Here is an 18,307-nt window from a genome sequence, read left to right as displayed (position 1 = left end):
ACTGTCAGGCCACAGTTTCTTCCACAAAATTGAGGGCTCTCTTGGTGATCCCTTCCCAGGCTTTGTCAATCAATCTGAGGCAGCTGACGATGCTAAAGTGGTCTTTCCAAAACTCTCAGAGGGTTAAGGTTGGTCCCTCTGGTGGCCTCGAAGCAGCGCTGGAACATACATAGTTTTTGTATAAAGCTTCTTAAAATTTGATATCACCTGCTGATCCATGAGTTGTAGTATTGGAGTGGTGTTGGGCGGCAGGAACTTGAATTCAACAAACTTACTCTTCCACCAAATCATCTTCAATGGCTGGAGGATGGGCAGGAGCATTGTCCATAAGCAACAGGGCTTGGAGTGGAAGGTTCTTCTCCAGGAGGTACTTTTTGACCTCCGGACCAAAAACATCATTGATTCATTCAACAAACAAGATCCGGGACCCAAACCCTGTTGTTAAGACCTCCACATCACATTCAGTTGCTTCTTCTGCACCTTGTTCTTTTTAAAGGCTCGTGGATTCTCCAAGTGATACAGCAAGAGAGGTTTAATTTTGCAATCCCCACTTGCATTGGCACAGAACAGCAGGGTTAGACGATCTTTCATGGGCTTGTGACTGGGAAGTGGCCTTTTTTTTCCTGCTGTAATGAAGGTCCTCCTGAGCATTTTCTTCCAGAACAGGCTGGTCTCATCCCAATTAAACACTTGTTGCGGATTGTAACTCTCGGAATCCACGAACCTTTTAAACTCGGTAATGAACGCCTCTGCTGCCTTTACATTGGAGCTTGCACCCTCCCCATGTTGCACACTATGAATGCCATATCTTTTTTTAAAGTTTTCAAACCAACCACGGCTTGCCTTAAAAGTTTCTTTTTCTTTGTCTACTGATATGCCTGGCCCCTTTTTAACAAGGTCACCATATAACAACCGTGTCTTTTCACAAAAAATGTTCTCAGCTATCGTATCTCCTGCCTGTTATTTATCCAGATGCGAAGCAACTTTTCTACGCTATCAAAAACGTGTGGCCATTGTTTCATCACTGTAAGGACCCCTTTTGCAACGCCCATTGCTTTGATTTCTTTTTTCTTGAGAATACTACAATTTGTCAATCTTGGCCAGGTCTGACACACGTGTACCTCGTTCATGCTTATCAATAATTTCTTTTTCAATTTGACAGTTATCATCTTTTTCTTACTGTCTTTCTTAATCATCTTGGGGGGCCATTTCTAGATGCTGTACTGTATATATTTCACTGTTATCTTTATGGTGAACTATAGCAATCACAATTAAAGAACACGCGGTCAAAGCTCTTAAAATCACTTTTAAATAGTAAATGATGCTACCGAACCAAGCGTCGCTGAGAGAATGAAGATGAAGGGCTGATTAAGGGGTTGAGGGGGGTTGGGTAATCCGAGCTTACAGACAACGAAATGGCGTAAAAAACCACGAGACTGCTTTGTGAGATGCTGTCGTTAGTACTTTTCCACAAAAAATGCACATGTGGGAGGGAAATTTTTGCCCCCCTGTCCAATACATGATTGTACACTGATTTTACTTTTCATGCTCGCACACCGATTTACTCGTAGACAAAGTTATTCATAAACCAAGGTATTACTGTACATAACTTGTAAATAGTCAGAATTTCTAGGTTTAGTCAGCTGATATATCACCAAAATAGAAATTTTGAATAGACATCTTTTACAACTACAACACTAGCTTCAAGTTTGAAAAGGCATATGTTACCTGTAACTTTTGGAAAGGCAGTTCTCTTCCATAATGATAGTTCAAAGAATTATAAATTGGCCATTTCAGCATAAAAGCTATATTTTATATTCCTCAAACAACTTAATGCAGTGCTTTTTTTCAGCACTAAAATAAAACAATCAAGGTGAAAAAATGCTACTTCAATGTTAGGAAAACGATATCATTTTGAAAAACTTCCAAAGAAAAATTAATATTTCCCAATGTCCTAATTTTTTATATTTCTTCTAAAATTCTTGCTTTTCTTTAAAGGCCTGCCTCAACATGATATTTTAAGGCCTGTTTCGACATAAATATTTGTGATATCAGCTTCCAAGGATAGAGGACAATAATTTGCATTGTTTCAATGACAAGCAAAGTGGACTACCAATCAATAACTTCTAATCTTAATCCAAATTCAAGAATTAGACAATAAAAAGAATTCCTTTACAAATATGATATTACACAATATTCAGTTAGCAGAAAACATCTATTAACTTTGCTAACAAAAGATATTAAACTTTGAAGCACTCTGGATGATACATTCAAAAGCTAAGAAGAATTTTGTGTGCTTCATGTCCTTACACATTAATCTTGGCTCATGGTTAACCTCCAATTCTTTTTTGATCATTCCTTGTTCTATGCAAACTGTACTAATACGTAGTACACTTAACATATAATGAATTTTATGTAAATATATACAGTGTATATCATATATATATATATATATATATATATATATATATATATATATATATATATATATATATATATATATATCATATATACATATATATATATATATATATATATATATATATATATATACTATATATATTTGTATATATCTATATTATATATGTATTATATATCATATGATATATATATATAATATTAATATATATCAATATATAATATATATATATATATCTTATAATTGTGATATTATTAGAATATTTAAATAATATATTCTATATATATATTAATAAATATTATTATATTAATATATAATTTTATATATTATATATGACCTCTATTATATATATAAAATAATTATATATATATATAACTAGTATACTATATATTAAGTATTATATTATTATCTTATATTAATATAATACTATATATCCTATATAAGTATATAATATATTCTATAAATATAATATATGTCTATATATATATATAATATAATAGTATATTAAATAGTCAAGTTATTATATATTAGTATCTAATTTATATATATAATATATCAACTATATATATAATATATTATATTATATATATTATATACAAATATATATATATTAATATATATATTATTATATATCCTAAATATATTATTATTGCTAATAATAATAAATATATTAGTGATATATATATATACAAATTATTATATATAATATATAGTAATATTATATATAGTATATAATTATTAATATAAATATAGTATAAAGATAAATATATATATTAATATATATACAAATAATATTATATATATTATATAATATATATATTTTAGTATATAATATAATTATATAATATATATATATATACATATACAGTGGTCCCCCCGTATTCGCGGGGGATGCGTACCAGACCCCCCGTGAATAGTTAGAATACCGCGAATGTTTGGAACCCCTATGAAAATGCTAAAAACAGCCTATTTTGTTAGTTAAAACTCAAGAAAAACCCACTAAAAATTTTCATACTTGGTTTTTAATAGTTTTATCACAAAAAGTGCATTTTATGATGAAATTCATCAAAAAAACCAGGAATTTGTGGATATTTATCATAGAAAAAAAAATACCGCGAATGCTGCGAATTTTCCGCGAATAATGCAGGGAAACGTTCCCTAGAGAAATCCGCGAATGTGTGAGTCCGCGAATCTGGAGAACGCGAATACGGGGGGTCCACTGTATATATATATATATATATATATATATATATATATATATATATATATATATATATATATATATATATAGTATATATACAGTAGTGCCTCAGGATACGAAATTAATCTGTTCCGAAGCAGCCTTTGTAACCTGATTTTTTCGTATCTAGAACTACATTTTACATGTAAATTGCCTAATTCGTTCCAAGCCCTACAAAAACACCACAGTAAATTTTATAATAAAGCTAAATTGACCAATAAACAATGAAATACAACAATTTGGACCATTCAAAACCTAACGTAACTGTGACTGACCTGTAAATAAAGTGTATTAGTTTACAGGATACAAGAAATACTGTACACACATTTACGTACCTATGTAGTAAAATGTCCGAAAGTGGCGACAGAGGAGGAGGACAAATGGCAGAAAACATGAACACTCAACTTTATGAAACACATTAAAAATGGCAGAAAATATTAACGTTAAACTTTACGAAACACATTAAAAAATGGCAGAAAACATTAACACTTATTTTTACAAAAAACTTAAAATTAAATTTCTTTTTTTTGCCTTTTTCTGATTTTTGAATTTTTTTACTTTTTTACTTTACGTTTTTTAAGAAATTTCAGTTTCTTCACCACATCCAATTTTCTGTTTTATCATATCACTTGGACCTTCCTGTTTGCTCACTACTAAGGACCTCTTTAAAAAATAACTATCCAAGGAAATTTGCTTCTGCCTGCTTTTCAAAATGTTCCTGAAATGACTCACGCAAACGTTATTGGACTGCGCAAGCATATGACCTGTGTAAGCCTTTTGGGGGTGTCTCTTTTCTACAAATGATTACACTTTATGAAAAGCAGCTAGAACATCCTTAATTTCTGCCGTTGTCATAGGGTCGTCGTCCTCCTCCTCGCCGCTGCTAGAGAACTCCTCTTGAACGACGTTACGTTGCATGGCCTCCAACTCCTTCAGGTCATCCGTCGTAAGCTCCTCTTGGTGCTCCTCGAGAAGGTCATTGATGTCGTCCTCGTCGACGACCAGCCCCATGGACTTGCAGAGTGCAACTATCTTGTCAAGATCTGGTTGCAAAACAGTTTCAGGATCTTCAACTGTTTCTGAATCTGCAGCACCAGCTTCGCCCAAGTCGAATCCTTCAAAGTCTCAGGCAGATACGGCATCACGCCAGAGTTTCCTCCACAAGGAATTCAAGGTTCGCCTCGAAACTTCCTACCAAGCTTGGTCAATGACTCGGATGCATATCACAACATCGAAATGCTCCTTCCAAAATTCACGCAAGGTGAGGTTTGTGGTATCGGTGATGTCGAAACATCTCTTGAAAAGATGTTTCGTATACAGCTTCTTAAAGTTCGATATCATTTGCTGGTCCATCGGCTGGAGGAGAGGGGTGGTGTTAGGCGGAAAATAAAGAACCTTGATGAAGGAATACTCCGCTAGGATATCTTCCTCGAGGCCAGGAGGGTGGGCAGGGGCATTGTCCAACACCAGCAGACATTTCAGAGGGAGGCGCTTCTCTTCCAAGAATTTCTTCACTGTCGGGCCGAAACACAGATTTACCCACTCCATGAACAAAAGCCTCGTTACCCAGGCTTTCGCATTAGCCCTCCACATCACTGGAAGCTTCTCCTTAAGCACTTTGTGGGCCTTGAAGGCTCGAGGAGTCTCAGAATGATAGACCAGTAGGGGCTTCACCTTGCAATTCCTACTGGCGTTTGAACAAAGTGCGAGCGTAAGCCTGTCTTTCATAGGCTTATGCCCGGGTAGCTTCTTCTCTTCCTCCGTGATGTACGTCCGACGAGGCCTTTTTTTCCAAAAAAGGCCAGTCTCATCACAGTTAAAGACTTGCTGAGAACTGTAGCCTTCATTGGTCATCATCTTGTCGAACGTCTTTTTAAAGGCTTCGGCTGCTTTCGTGTCCGAGCTGGCAGCCTCCCCATGCCGCACCTGCAAATGGATGCCAGTTTGTTTACGGAATTTCTCGAACCACCCATGCGAAGCCTTGAACTCTGGGGTTGGCGTTGATGTCCCTTCTCCTCCGTTGTCTTCGGCCTGGGCAATCAAATCGCCAAAAATAGTGCTGGCCTTGTGGGAGATTGCCGTCTCCGTTATTGTATCGCCAACGATTTCTTTGTCTTTTATCCAGGCAAGAAGTAGCCTTTCTATCTCGTCGTGCACGTGGGTCCTCTTGCTGGACAAAATAGTGATGCCCTTGGAAGGTGTAGCTGCTTTGATGGCATCCTTCTGCTTAAGGATGGTGCCTATTGTCAACGGATTTCGGTTGTATTCCTTGGCAATCACACTCAATTGCATACCAGCTTCATACTTCTTGATAATCTCCATCTTCGTTTCCAAAGGGAGCATCCTCTTCTTTCCGTGAATTTCAACTTTCTTGGGACCCATGACTACGTATATACTGTACGCAATTTACGTATAAGTATGGAGTAAAGTTCTCACACAACATGATAAAGTACGTATACTGCAACGAAATCACTAACGAATTTATGTTAATAAACAAAATCTTTAGAACGAACGAATACTGCGTGCGTACGATAACGATGCTGCTACCGAGTGGCCGAGGCACGCCGCTACGTAGTAGATGCATGATGGGAAGGATGCTGACCAATAGGAGAGAAGGATCTCATGGCGGTGACAAGCATCAGGAACCAATGGGAGAGCAGGAGGATGGTGGCGAGTCTACTCAGTTAGCGGCAAGCGATTTTAAAAATTGTTATCAGTGGTCCGGGCGAATCTTGGAATTTACGGCAACAACCTTTCGTATCTTGAGCAATTTTCATATGTAGAGCCGTAAAATTATTCGTATTAGCTTTCGTATCTCGAGTTTTTCGTAAGTTGAGCCTTTTGTATCTCAAGGTACCACTGTACTTGCAAGTTGGCAGCACTTATTAGGGACCTAGTAAGATGGCAACTCTCCCCCACCCTTGCTGTCAGGTTTCTTGACATTTGTGACAGGCTCACCCTGCCACCTTTTCAAGTCTCTCTGGCAAAAAGTGAGGGAGGACACATGTATTCCTTTAAAATTTTACATCATTTATTAATTTAAACTAAAATCTTGCTAATTCATAAAAGCATTTTCTATAATGAATTGATATTGCTTTTACATTAATATTATTTGAAAATTATTAAATAATTTATTTAATCGTACAAAAAAATATATATCTCAGTGAGAGAGAGAGAGAGAGAGAGAGAGAGAGAGAGAGAGAGAGAGAGAGAGAGAGAGAGAGAGAGAAATTACAAGAACATTAGTGGCAACACAACAACTGCTCCCCCTACTGTCCCATTACTTGACATATTTGACAGCTCTGGACCTCAGCTTAGTTAGTACCTGGATCTAAGAGGAAAGATGGGGTAGAATGGAAATTCCTTCATTCTTAACATAATTTTTTTATTTATGAACTAAAATCATACTAATTCACTTTAGGATTTTCTTTATTTAATTGATATTATTGCTGTTTACATTAATATTAATATTTTAAAATAAGTAAATCCTTTATTCATCATACAAAAAACATATATCTGTGAGAGAGAGAGAGAGAGAGAGAGAGAGATGAGAGAGAGAGAGCGGAGAGAGAGAGAGAGAGAGGAGTTTGAGAAGAGGAGAGAAAGAAAAAATTATAGTTTGATATAATTTCATTTTATTAAACTTACTATACAGAATTAATCATTATTTTTTAAAATTTAGTAAATCATTTTCTTATCATAAAAATGTATTTAGTAAATCATTTTCTTATAATAAAAATGTTATTTAGTCATGGAAATAACATCAAAAATACACTAATTAGTGAATATTTATCCTTGGAAAAACCCACTAATTTCCCATGAATAATGGTTAGATATGGTTCAAAGTACAATCCGCGCATCTCAAGAACGCGAATACAGGTTTTGACTGTATATGTATATGTATGTGTGTGTGTGTGTGTATATGTATGTATGTATGATGTAGTATGTAGTATATGTATGTAGTATATGTATGTATGATGTATGTATATATATTGCCTATATATATTATAGAATAAATATATATAGTATATAATATATATATTATATATTATATATCATGATATATAAATATATTATATATATTATATATATATAAATATATATATATATATAGATATATCTATATAAATATAAATATAGATATATACTATATATAAGATTAGAAATATATATATTATATATATATATATATATATATTATATGCATATATATATATATATAAAATATACTCTATATATATATTTATATATATATATATATATATATATATTATATATATAGTATAGAATATATATATATCATATAATATATATATATATATATATATATATATAAATATATATCTATATATATATATCTATATATATATAATATATAAATATAAATCTATATATATATATATTATATATATATATAACTAATATTTATAATATAAATATTATATAAGATAGAAATATAGATATATATATATATATATATATATATATATATATATATATATATATATATATTATATATATATATATATATATATATATATATATATATTATATATATATGATATATATATATATATATCAGATATATATATATATATATATAAAAATATATATATATAAATATAATATATATATAATATAATATATAATATATAATATTAATAAATAATTTAATAAATAATAATAATAATAATATTTATTCTATATATATAAATATATATATATATATATATATATATATATAACGTATATTTCCGCGTATAAGACCAACTTTAAATAAGACGAGGCCAAAAATCATGGCAAATTTTCATGAATTTATCTCAAATCTGTAGTATAGGACAACTTCCAAACTACAAATCGAAATGTTTTTTGGAGAAAAGTGATTATTTGCACAAATTAAACAGTACAACTATATCAATAATAATGATGACTTGAATAAAGGTTTTTTTACTTGTTGTATCCAATAACAGTATTACTATTATCATATCGTTAATGTATTACAGACTATAAACATCATGTATATCATTTGCATTTGATATTGTTTACATTCTCAAAATCTCGGCTGAGTTGAGTATTATCGATATCTTCATTGCCATTATTTGTTAGTAGAGATATAATTTGGAGATATCTTTTATCATAACGAAATTTGGTTGAAAACTTGCACATATTACTTCATTGTATAAGCATTGAGTAGGCGTGATTTCTCCAGTTGCAAACATCACTGCCTCCTGGCCGTTATTTGTTTCATTCACCCTCGGCTATAACCTGCAGCTTTGATTTACAAGTATGCTTTCTTGAGATCTCCACTGCATGAGAAATGAACAAAAGTGTATTTAATTTTAATTATTGAGAATCGACAGTTTAACAACTTTAACGGTCTTAACCCTTAAACGCCGACTGGACGTATTTTACGTCGACATTTTTTGTCTCTCGGGTGCCGACTGGACGTATTTTACGTCGACATACAAAAGTTTTTTTAAAAATTCGCGGAAAAATACTTTTAGGCCTACCAGCCGAAAACTCTTGAATCACGCGCCTTGGAGGATGCTGGGAGTTCACGGATCAAGGTGTTGTTTTGTTTACAATCGTTACGCAGGCGCGCAAGCGCGAATTTCTTTCTTGCCGCACTAAAAAGTATCTGTGACACATCTCGGAAATTATTTCGTCACTTTTGACATAATTTTTTTACCATTTTAAATTAGCCGTTACATGGACTATTATATATGAAAATGTGCGCATTTTTATGTAGAATACAACAAAAAAATACTCATGATTGTAGCTTTTATCAGTTTTGAGATATTTTCATATAAATAACGATAAGTGCCAAAATGGTCGAAAAACGCAATTGTAAGCTAAAACTCTTATATTTTAGTAATATTCAATCATTTAACTTAATTTTGCAACTAATTGGAAGTCTCTAGCACAATATTTCGATTTATGGTGAATTTATGAAAAAACTTTTTCCTTACGTCCGCGCGGTAACTATTCCGAAAATAATCATACATGCGATTGTGGTAATGTTTGCACCATTTTAAATTAGCCGTTACATAAAGTTTTATATATGTAAAAATGTGCGCAATTTCATGCACATCAACTAAAAACAATCCCATGGTTGTAGATTTTATCAATTTTGAAATATTTTCATATAAAAAATGATGTGACAAATTTTCAACCTTCGGTCAATTTTGACTCTACCGAAATGGTCGAAAAACGCAATTGTAAGCTAAAACGCTTATATTCTAGTAATATTCAAGGATTTACCTTCATTTTGCAACAAATTGGAAGTCTCTAGCACAATATTTCGATTTATGGTGAATTTATGAAAAAAATAACATTTTCTTTACCCGTCCGGCTGGCGGTAACTCTTGCCAAAAAAGAATCAATACGTGCGATTCTTGGTGGTAATGTTTGCACCATTTTAAATTAGCCGTTACATAACGTTTTATATGAAAAAGTGCGCAATTTCATGTATAATACACAAAAAAATAGTTGAAGGTTGTAGCTTTTCTCATTTTCGAAATATTTGCATATAAATCACGATAAATAGAAAAAAACCACGTTCGGTCAAATTTGACTCTACCGAAATGGTCGAAAAACGCAATTGTAAGATAAAACTCTTACAGTCTAGTAATATTCAGTCATTTATCTTCATCGTGAAACAAATTCAAAGTCTCTAGCACAATATTTAAATTTATGGTGAATTTTTAAAAAAAACTTTCCTTCCCTCCGCGCGCCGATTCTCCGCCACAAATCTCCGAAATGCGTAAGTCCCATTCTCGGAATATTTGCTCGTCGTCATTTAGGCATTTCATAGAGTTTTATATATGAAAATGTGCGCAATTTCATGTAAAATAAAACGAAAAATATTTGAAAGTTGTAGCTTTTCTTATTTCCGAAATAATTGCATATAAAAAATATATATAAAAAAAATTCGACATTTGGTCAACTTTAACTCGTCAGATATGGTCGAAAACTGCATTTGTAAGCTAATATTCTTACAGTATAGTAATATTCAATCATTTGTCTTCATTCTGAAAGAAATTGGAAGTCTCTAGGACAATATTTAGATTTATGGTGAATTTTTGAAAAAAAATATGTGTTTACGTCTGCGCGTTACGAATTCATGCATTATTTTGTGATAATATTTTCTCTGTGTTGCTTTTATCGTTTTACAATTTGTTATATACCAAAATGATCGCAATGTAGTGTACATTACAACGAAAAAAAAGTAACTTGTTACCTTCAACCGTTTTGCGCACAGCGCAATTTGAATACAATTATATATGAAATTTCGTTTTTACGCTATCATATATCGCATTATTTATATATGATAATGATAATTTTTTTCATTTCTGATGGTTGCATACTAAACTTCAGGCAATGAAAAAAAAAGGAGCCAAAAATGAACTCTTAATCTTCAAAACTAAGCGCGCTATGATTTTTTGAAAAAAATATTTTTTCCGCTCCCGCGCTCACTCTGAAACGTCTCCGGCACACGGGAGACATTTTTTTTTTTACCGCTTCGGCGTTTAAGGGTTAATAAACGCTCGTTGCGGTAAATGACGTCTGCAATCAGCTGTTTTCAATTCGGTTGTTTATGCCAATACACGTTTACAATCGCTTCAATCAGAATTCTAAAACTGAAATTTTGTAGTGGAGGATGGAGGAGTATCATTAGTATTACAATGAGAGAGAGAGAGAGAGAATTGCCTGGTCAGGTTGTTACACTGATAGATATCGACTTGTAAAAGTCGAATAATAGTTGTATTGAGAATAATGATAATTCAAATAAAACATGTTTAACTGTAATCATATTACATGTATTATAAGAAAAAACGATGATGCGCCATTTGCATTCTAGGTTTGTTAACAGTCTCAGCTGATTGCTTTTTACACATATCATCTGTCTTTAGTTGGTGAATGGAACTTACTTATGAGATGCAAAGATTCCTTTCGTAAATGATCAAAGTTGGGTTTAAAAAAGCCGAGTCTATATGTTTTTCATACAGAGGGACGCGGTAAAGGGAAACCATTGTTTAGTTTATGTTTCGTCGCCATTCTCAACCACTAATAATATTACAATAATGAACGATAATCATTGTTCACGATCATCTTCATATGCCTGAATTGTTCGAAACAGTTACAATTTTAAATTACAAACCGTTTTGCGTGCTGCCTCACTTGATGTTCGCTGCGTTTATCATAAAAGCACGGAGGAAACGTGAAAATATAGTCATAAAATGATCGTCGTACATGTGATCAATCTTGTGATATGTATGAGAAACCTTTAATGAAAAATAAATATTATCATAAATGTTATTCCTAAGCAACTTGAGGGACTTTAGTCGAGTCAGGATATAACAGCAATACATTTTTGGAACTGGGACCTGCAGGTTGAGCTTAAGTATGATGTCCAGCAGAGCCAACTTCATCTGGGGAAGACGGTGTCGCAGCTTTGTCTGCGGATGCATATGTAGCTCCGGCTGTGCACATATTTGCAGGAGTTGATCACATTCATAATTCTGTTGTCACATTTTCCTGAGTGCTGGAGTGCCCTGCACTATTCGGGAGTACAATGTTATGGTATTTCCATGGCTTTATGTCGTTGTCGTAACCTTGTTGCTTTGATTATGTTCATAATAGTTTATGGTCCTGTTTTGTCCGTGTAAGTTTTTTTGACTGCTTTTGTAATTGTAGATTGTTTATCATGTTATAATTATAGTTGTGTAATTTTTACAATTCTGAGGTATCTGTGATATAGCAATAAAGTACGTTAACTGTCAATTTACGTTAACTGTAAATTTTTGTGATTTTGTAATTGCTTCTGATTTACTAACTTAGTTTTATGTACTTCTTGTTCCCCAATTTTTGCGAAATGTTTTTGTTATTGTACTAACTCTGTACTGCTGTTTTTCTTTAAACTACTGTAATTTTGAATGTTTACTTTTTTTTATCTGATGACTCAGATATAATTCATCATGAATTTACATTGTGGTTAATAGTACTGACTTAGTTTATAAAAATATATAGAAGCAACTATAGATTTTGTTAAGAAATTAGCTTTAATTTCTCAGTTTTTGTACTGCTTTGCTCCTTCCTCCTTTGTATGCCTCAGTTGATGCCAGATTTTTTCAGTCACAATTTTTTTATTTATTTATAGATCCTGATAAACCCAATAGTGGTTTACATTATATATATATATATATATATATATATATATATATATATATATATAATATAGACAGTGGTACCTCGAGATACGAAATTAATCCGTTCCGAGGTGGCCTTCGTATCATGAGTTTTTCGTATCTTGAACCGCATTTTACATGTAAAATGCCTAATCCGTTCCAAGCCCTCCAAAAACACCCCAGTAAATTACATTTCCAGGCCTACAACACATGTTCTAGGGTTATGACGCCGATCCGAAGGAAGAAATATGACTCCAAAAAGGCAAAATACTGTACATACTTGAGTAATATTCAACTGCATGTAATGTTCAACCCCATTTTTACTGCATATATTAGGACTTGAGCATATGTCCCTTAGCAATAAGCCTAGCTTATGTTAGTGGTTGCTACTGTAGCTTAGTCTATGATTCTGACATCTAAACCTAAGAAGCTAAAAGCTTAGAATATGCCAAGAAAATGTATAAATAATCAGTATGTACTCATTTCAAATAATTATTAATTAATCATTAACTATAATACACAAACAAACAAACAAAAAAAAACCTTCCAATCGTTTGTTTACATTCAGCTCTTACGAGTACCGAACGAACGCCAAGCAATCACTTTTCCTAGGACACAGTAAGCCATAAATTTTCATTAGTATCTCTCTTCAACTAATGAAACTACCAAACAGTATAATAACCATTCATTTCTATTCTTTATTCTATCTTTACCTAATGTTTTTTTTTTTTATTAAATGTATTGCATGAATAAGTTTTTCAATTTACAGCATCCTTTTGCCAATAGAATACGTAAAGCACAGGGGGTAGATGCTGACCAATAGGAGAGCAGGATCTTATGGGGTGACTAGCATCAGGAACCAATGGGAGAGCGGGAGGATGGTGGCGAGTTTACTCAGTTGGCGGCGCGCTAGTTTTAAAATTGTTCTCGGTGGTCCGGGCAAATCTCAGGACTTTACAGCAACAACCTTTCGTAACTTGAGCAATTTTCGTATGTAGAGCAGTAAAATTTTTCGTATTTGCTTTCGTATCTCGAGTTTTTCGTAAGTTGAGCCTTTCGTATGTCAAGGTACCACTGTATACATGTACGTATGTATACATACATACATCATACATACATATATATATAATATATAATATATATATATATATATATTATATATATATATAATATATATATATATAATATGCGTATCATGCGACTTTTGAAGCCCTAATTTTAGTGCTAATTTTAAGGGGGTCGCATCTTACATGAGATATGAAATTAGAGTATGTACGTATGATAAAATACAAACATAATGGATATGCATCTTTTCCATGGATCTTTTAAAAAGTAATGTTTTACTTCACTGCATCCAATAATATCATATGTATTTTCATATTACTATTTGTTTGTATTATGAAATACAAACATAACAAACAATGTTTTGGTTTAAAAATCAGCTGAGGGCGATTGCGAGGTTTGTTTCGCTGTGTTCAACTCAAATCAGAGCGACTTACTTGCTTCTAGTTAGCGTAAATGAATCTCAAGATACTGTATTTATATGAGACTATGGTGATTTTATGTTATACAAAGTGCTTTCAAGTGGAAATATAACATAAAAACAGATCGTTTATGAACGAAAATTAGTAATTGTTTTGTTAGTAGATGGCGCCGAGGGCATGTTTAATGCGTAAGCAAAAATCAACAGATTCCGTTCGATATTTGCATTTTATCTCATCAGAATACTACGAGCTTTACGTAGTATTTATCTTTTATTGGAGTGAAAACAGTAAAATGTGTCCTTTTCATGCCAAAAGTGTTGATTAAAATGCGTTTCTCTCAAAATTTTGTTTACGGTTGAGTTTGATGGTACTGTGCCGAAGTTTGCGAAAGTTTCATCCACGTTACTGATGCACGAAAATAGTCGTTAGCGGATCAACATTCTTTCCTCAACTTCAGCTAAATCTTACAGATTAAATTTAGCAGTATATGCCCTTGCCGATCTTTTATCCATAGCGAGTAAGGATATAGTACTATTATCGTGCATCGGCAACAAGGATATAACTCCAGTAAACTTATGCCCTCAAACAAAACCATAGATAAAATTGAGAGAAAATCATTTTAATCAAAACTTCAGGTCTTGAAAGGACACATTTTACTGGTGTTTTCACGCAGATAAAAGATAAGTAACGTAACGGTAAAGTTCGAACTATGATGAAATGAAGTGAAAATAGCAAACGGAATCAAGTAAAACTTTTACACAAACATGCCCACAACACAATCTGTTAACAAAAAAAAAAACTGTAGTTCACAAGATGTATTAAATTCATATTTCGACTTAAAAACATGTTGTATAATGACAAATTATCTCGTCTCATATAAGTAAAGTATCTAGATATTTTACGCTAACTGGAAGAAAGGCTATTCTCTCCGAATTGAGTTAAATACGGAGAAATAGTATACTCGTATGCGCCATCAGCTGATTTCCAAACCAAAACACTGACCACTTTGTTAGTATTTTATGATACAATAATATGAGAATACATACAATATTATTGGATACTGTAATGTATAACTTTTTAAAAGAATCACAGAAAAGATGCATATTCATATTGTTCTTATTTCATACATATACGTAGACGTCAGCAGCCTGACATCGCTCAATTGGGTATGCCGATGTCGGTCCGAATCTGATTCCCGTTTTGTGTCCATTTTTTTTTTCTACTGATACGTCAAAGTCAGAATTATTGAAACTCCAAAATTGGCTTATATTAATAAATTACTGAATTATATCGTATATGTAGTATACAGTATACTGAAGGCTAGGCTACTGTATTCGTATATATATGATATATGTACCACGATATCATCATCAACTTGTTAAATGTTATTCAATTTCTCTTTGTACTGAATTATCATAAGCCAATGTGCATTGAACCTAGAGAATTAGCTGAAATTAATAATTACTATGTCATATATGTATAAAGTATGCTATGTAGTGTAGGCTAGGCAACCCTATATGTAGAGATGGCACTGATTACCCTAGTGTAGGCTAGGCTAGTATAATATTCTTACGGTAAATTAACACGGGCCGACTTACGTCCTAATCGATTTGTGACTGGTTGGTCATAACCAGTTGAGGAAGTAAGTCGACTACTAACTGTAATGTAAAAATATATCAGTCCTATTCTCCTTAATGTCATTTGCAACATAACTATGGTAATTTTTAACTATCGTACGATGGTTGAAATGCAAGCAAAAAGGCTGTTGTTATCGGATTGGTTGTTCATAGCAAATCAGCTGTTTCTGGCTGTATGCGTTTTCCAAACAAGTATATCATTAATACCGCTACTTTTGGCTTTCTCTTTTACTTTTTTAAACTTAACTAGAAGCTGGGATAGATTAAGAGATGGAGGAAAAGGGGTTAGCGTAACTAAAAAATGGAATAGATAAAGTGGAGGAAAAGAGGTTAGCCTATTGTATTTTGGTCTCATAAATTTAACTTGCATGATACGTGAGATACGTGATAAAATAATTTTTTAAGGGTGAAAATTTGGGGGTCGCATGATATGCGAGATTGTGTGTTACACGAGTATATACGGTATATATATCAGATTTAACAATAAAAAGCCTACATCAATTAAAAAGAACAAATTTCAAAATATTATATAAAGCTTGAATGACCAACTAAAGCACTGCAAATATATTTCTGTGTTAAATCAACAAAATAACTAGCTCAAACTTACGTAAATTCTGACATTTAATGGTATTGGCATCAAATGGGATAAGAAGGTAATCGCAGGCCTCTCGTAGTTCCTGCACACTGACGGACGGCGGACAACGGACCAAACCGGTTTTGTAATAGTCCAGAACAGCACGAAAGACAGCAGAGGAGAAACCTTCTGCTACTTCATACTCGCCTCTTTCATTAGGATGAGTAAACTCAATACCAGAGGAAAACATTCTGTAAGATTAAAGCAGCAATGTTATAAAAACAAGACTACCATGTGAATAATGAAGTCAACCAGTGCTGTAGGAAATCACAAAGTCAGCAAAGAAAACTTGCAAATACTGCAATAATCACAGATAATGCTACAAATAAAACCATTACCTTCCAAGCATTGTGTTAGGGTGGGCAGTGAAAATGGCAGGGTCTACGATGAAACGGGTGCCCTCCACCACCAGAGTGACACGGTCATCACTGGACGGAAGAGGACCGAACTCCTTTACATGTTGGCATTGGTGCGTTGGTGCCTGAAAAATAGTCAAAGAATACAAACAATTTAGGATTCTGTTGTTTGCACTTGCATCTTATTTGAAGGAGAAAAATTATGAACTCAATAATTTTACTACTGATTACATATGAACCTACTGCATAAACTTGTACAAAATATACTCATGATTTAGAACTTGCATCTAAGAGAAAATCTCTGATGATGAGGGAACTATAAAAACAAAATAAACAAATTTATATGATAATTCAATTACTCTTGAACAAGCAGCTTGAATACATCTGACAGTAGGTGACGAAAGTTTCTTGATAATTACATACAGTAAGGTATAATGATTATTGCAGTATATCTGTTTCATCCATTTTAGACACCGACCTTATAGAGAATAGTCCTAGAATTATTAAAACCTTTCACGAGAATATAAAAAACTACACCTTTATAATTGCTTGTACAGTTTCTTCCACAACTAAACTTGAACCATTATGATACAATTTCCATTTTAAGATGAAGCTTTTCAATCTCCAGAAAACACAGCAAGACATAAAATACGTAACTCCCAAACTCTAAACTGCAAATCTTCTATGCAACACTCACCCTTAGTACTCTGAACACCAAGTCTCACCTGAGTAACAGGCCTCGAAGACCCATAGAGTATAGGGGAGGGATGAGGGGAGGCATGTGGAGAAGAGTCCTCATGGGAGGATGAGTTCCCCAAGGACCCTCGCTGAACGACGCCACGATTCCTCACACTGCTGAAGGAGCAGAAGATGGGACACATCATTATCTGCTGCCAAGCAACCAGGCTTAGAAAGAAGTTTAGTGGGAGGGACGATTATTTACAGGTTGATCACTGGGAATTTGGACGGGAGGTTGTCATTCTCTGTATTAAAGAGGAGAACTCAGTGCATGATAAAAATAAAAACCTTGCAATGAACTATCATGATTACAGCCAGTTAGATTAGGAACATGGGCAAGAGTAGCACACACTAGCTTCTAGTTACATAGCAAGTACTATAGCTACATGCAAAATAAAAACAGTGTGTAAGCAGGTGATAAATTAAGGAATCAATTATATATAAAGTAATAAAGTAATACACAAAACTTTATATATATATATATATATATATATATATATATATGAATATATATATATATATATATATATATATAATATATATATATGATATATATATATATATATATATATATATATATATATATATATGTATATATATATTATATATAT

General features: G+C 32.8%; 1 protein-coding gene across 4 annotated transcripts in view; it reads right to left on the bottom strand.

Moving 5' to 3' along the window:
- The window catches only part of LOC135202560 (BTB/POZ domain-containing protein KCTD20-like), a gene marked incomplete at its 5' end in the record, with an annotated part of 74,832 nt that extends 57,019 nt beyond the window's left edge, over positions 1 to 17,813 (bottom strand). For all 4 annotated transcript variants that reach the window (XM_064232043.1, XM_064232044.1, XM_064232041.1 and 1 more), the window contains 3 exon segments: positions 16,576 to 16,793; positions 16,941 to 17,083; positions 17,684 to 17,813. In XM_064232043.1, the coding sequence (XP_064088113.1) occupies positions 16,576 to 16,793; positions 16,941 to 17,083; positions 17,684 to 17,813 (491 nt within the window).
- Between the last annotated feature and the right edge of the window lie 494 nt (positions 17,814 to 18,307).

Source organism: Macrobrachium nipponense, chromosome 30, assembly GCF_015104395.2.
Source record: "Macrobrachium nipponense isolate FS-2020 chromosome 30, ASM1510439v2, whole genome shotgun sequence".
Taxonomy (NCBI): domain Eukaryota; kingdom Metazoa; phylum Arthropoda; class Malacostraca; order Decapoda; family Palaemonidae; genus Macrobrachium; species Macrobrachium nipponense.
Note: the sequence above shows the minus strand (reverse complement) of the source record. Positions and strands in the feature narration are given on the sequence as shown.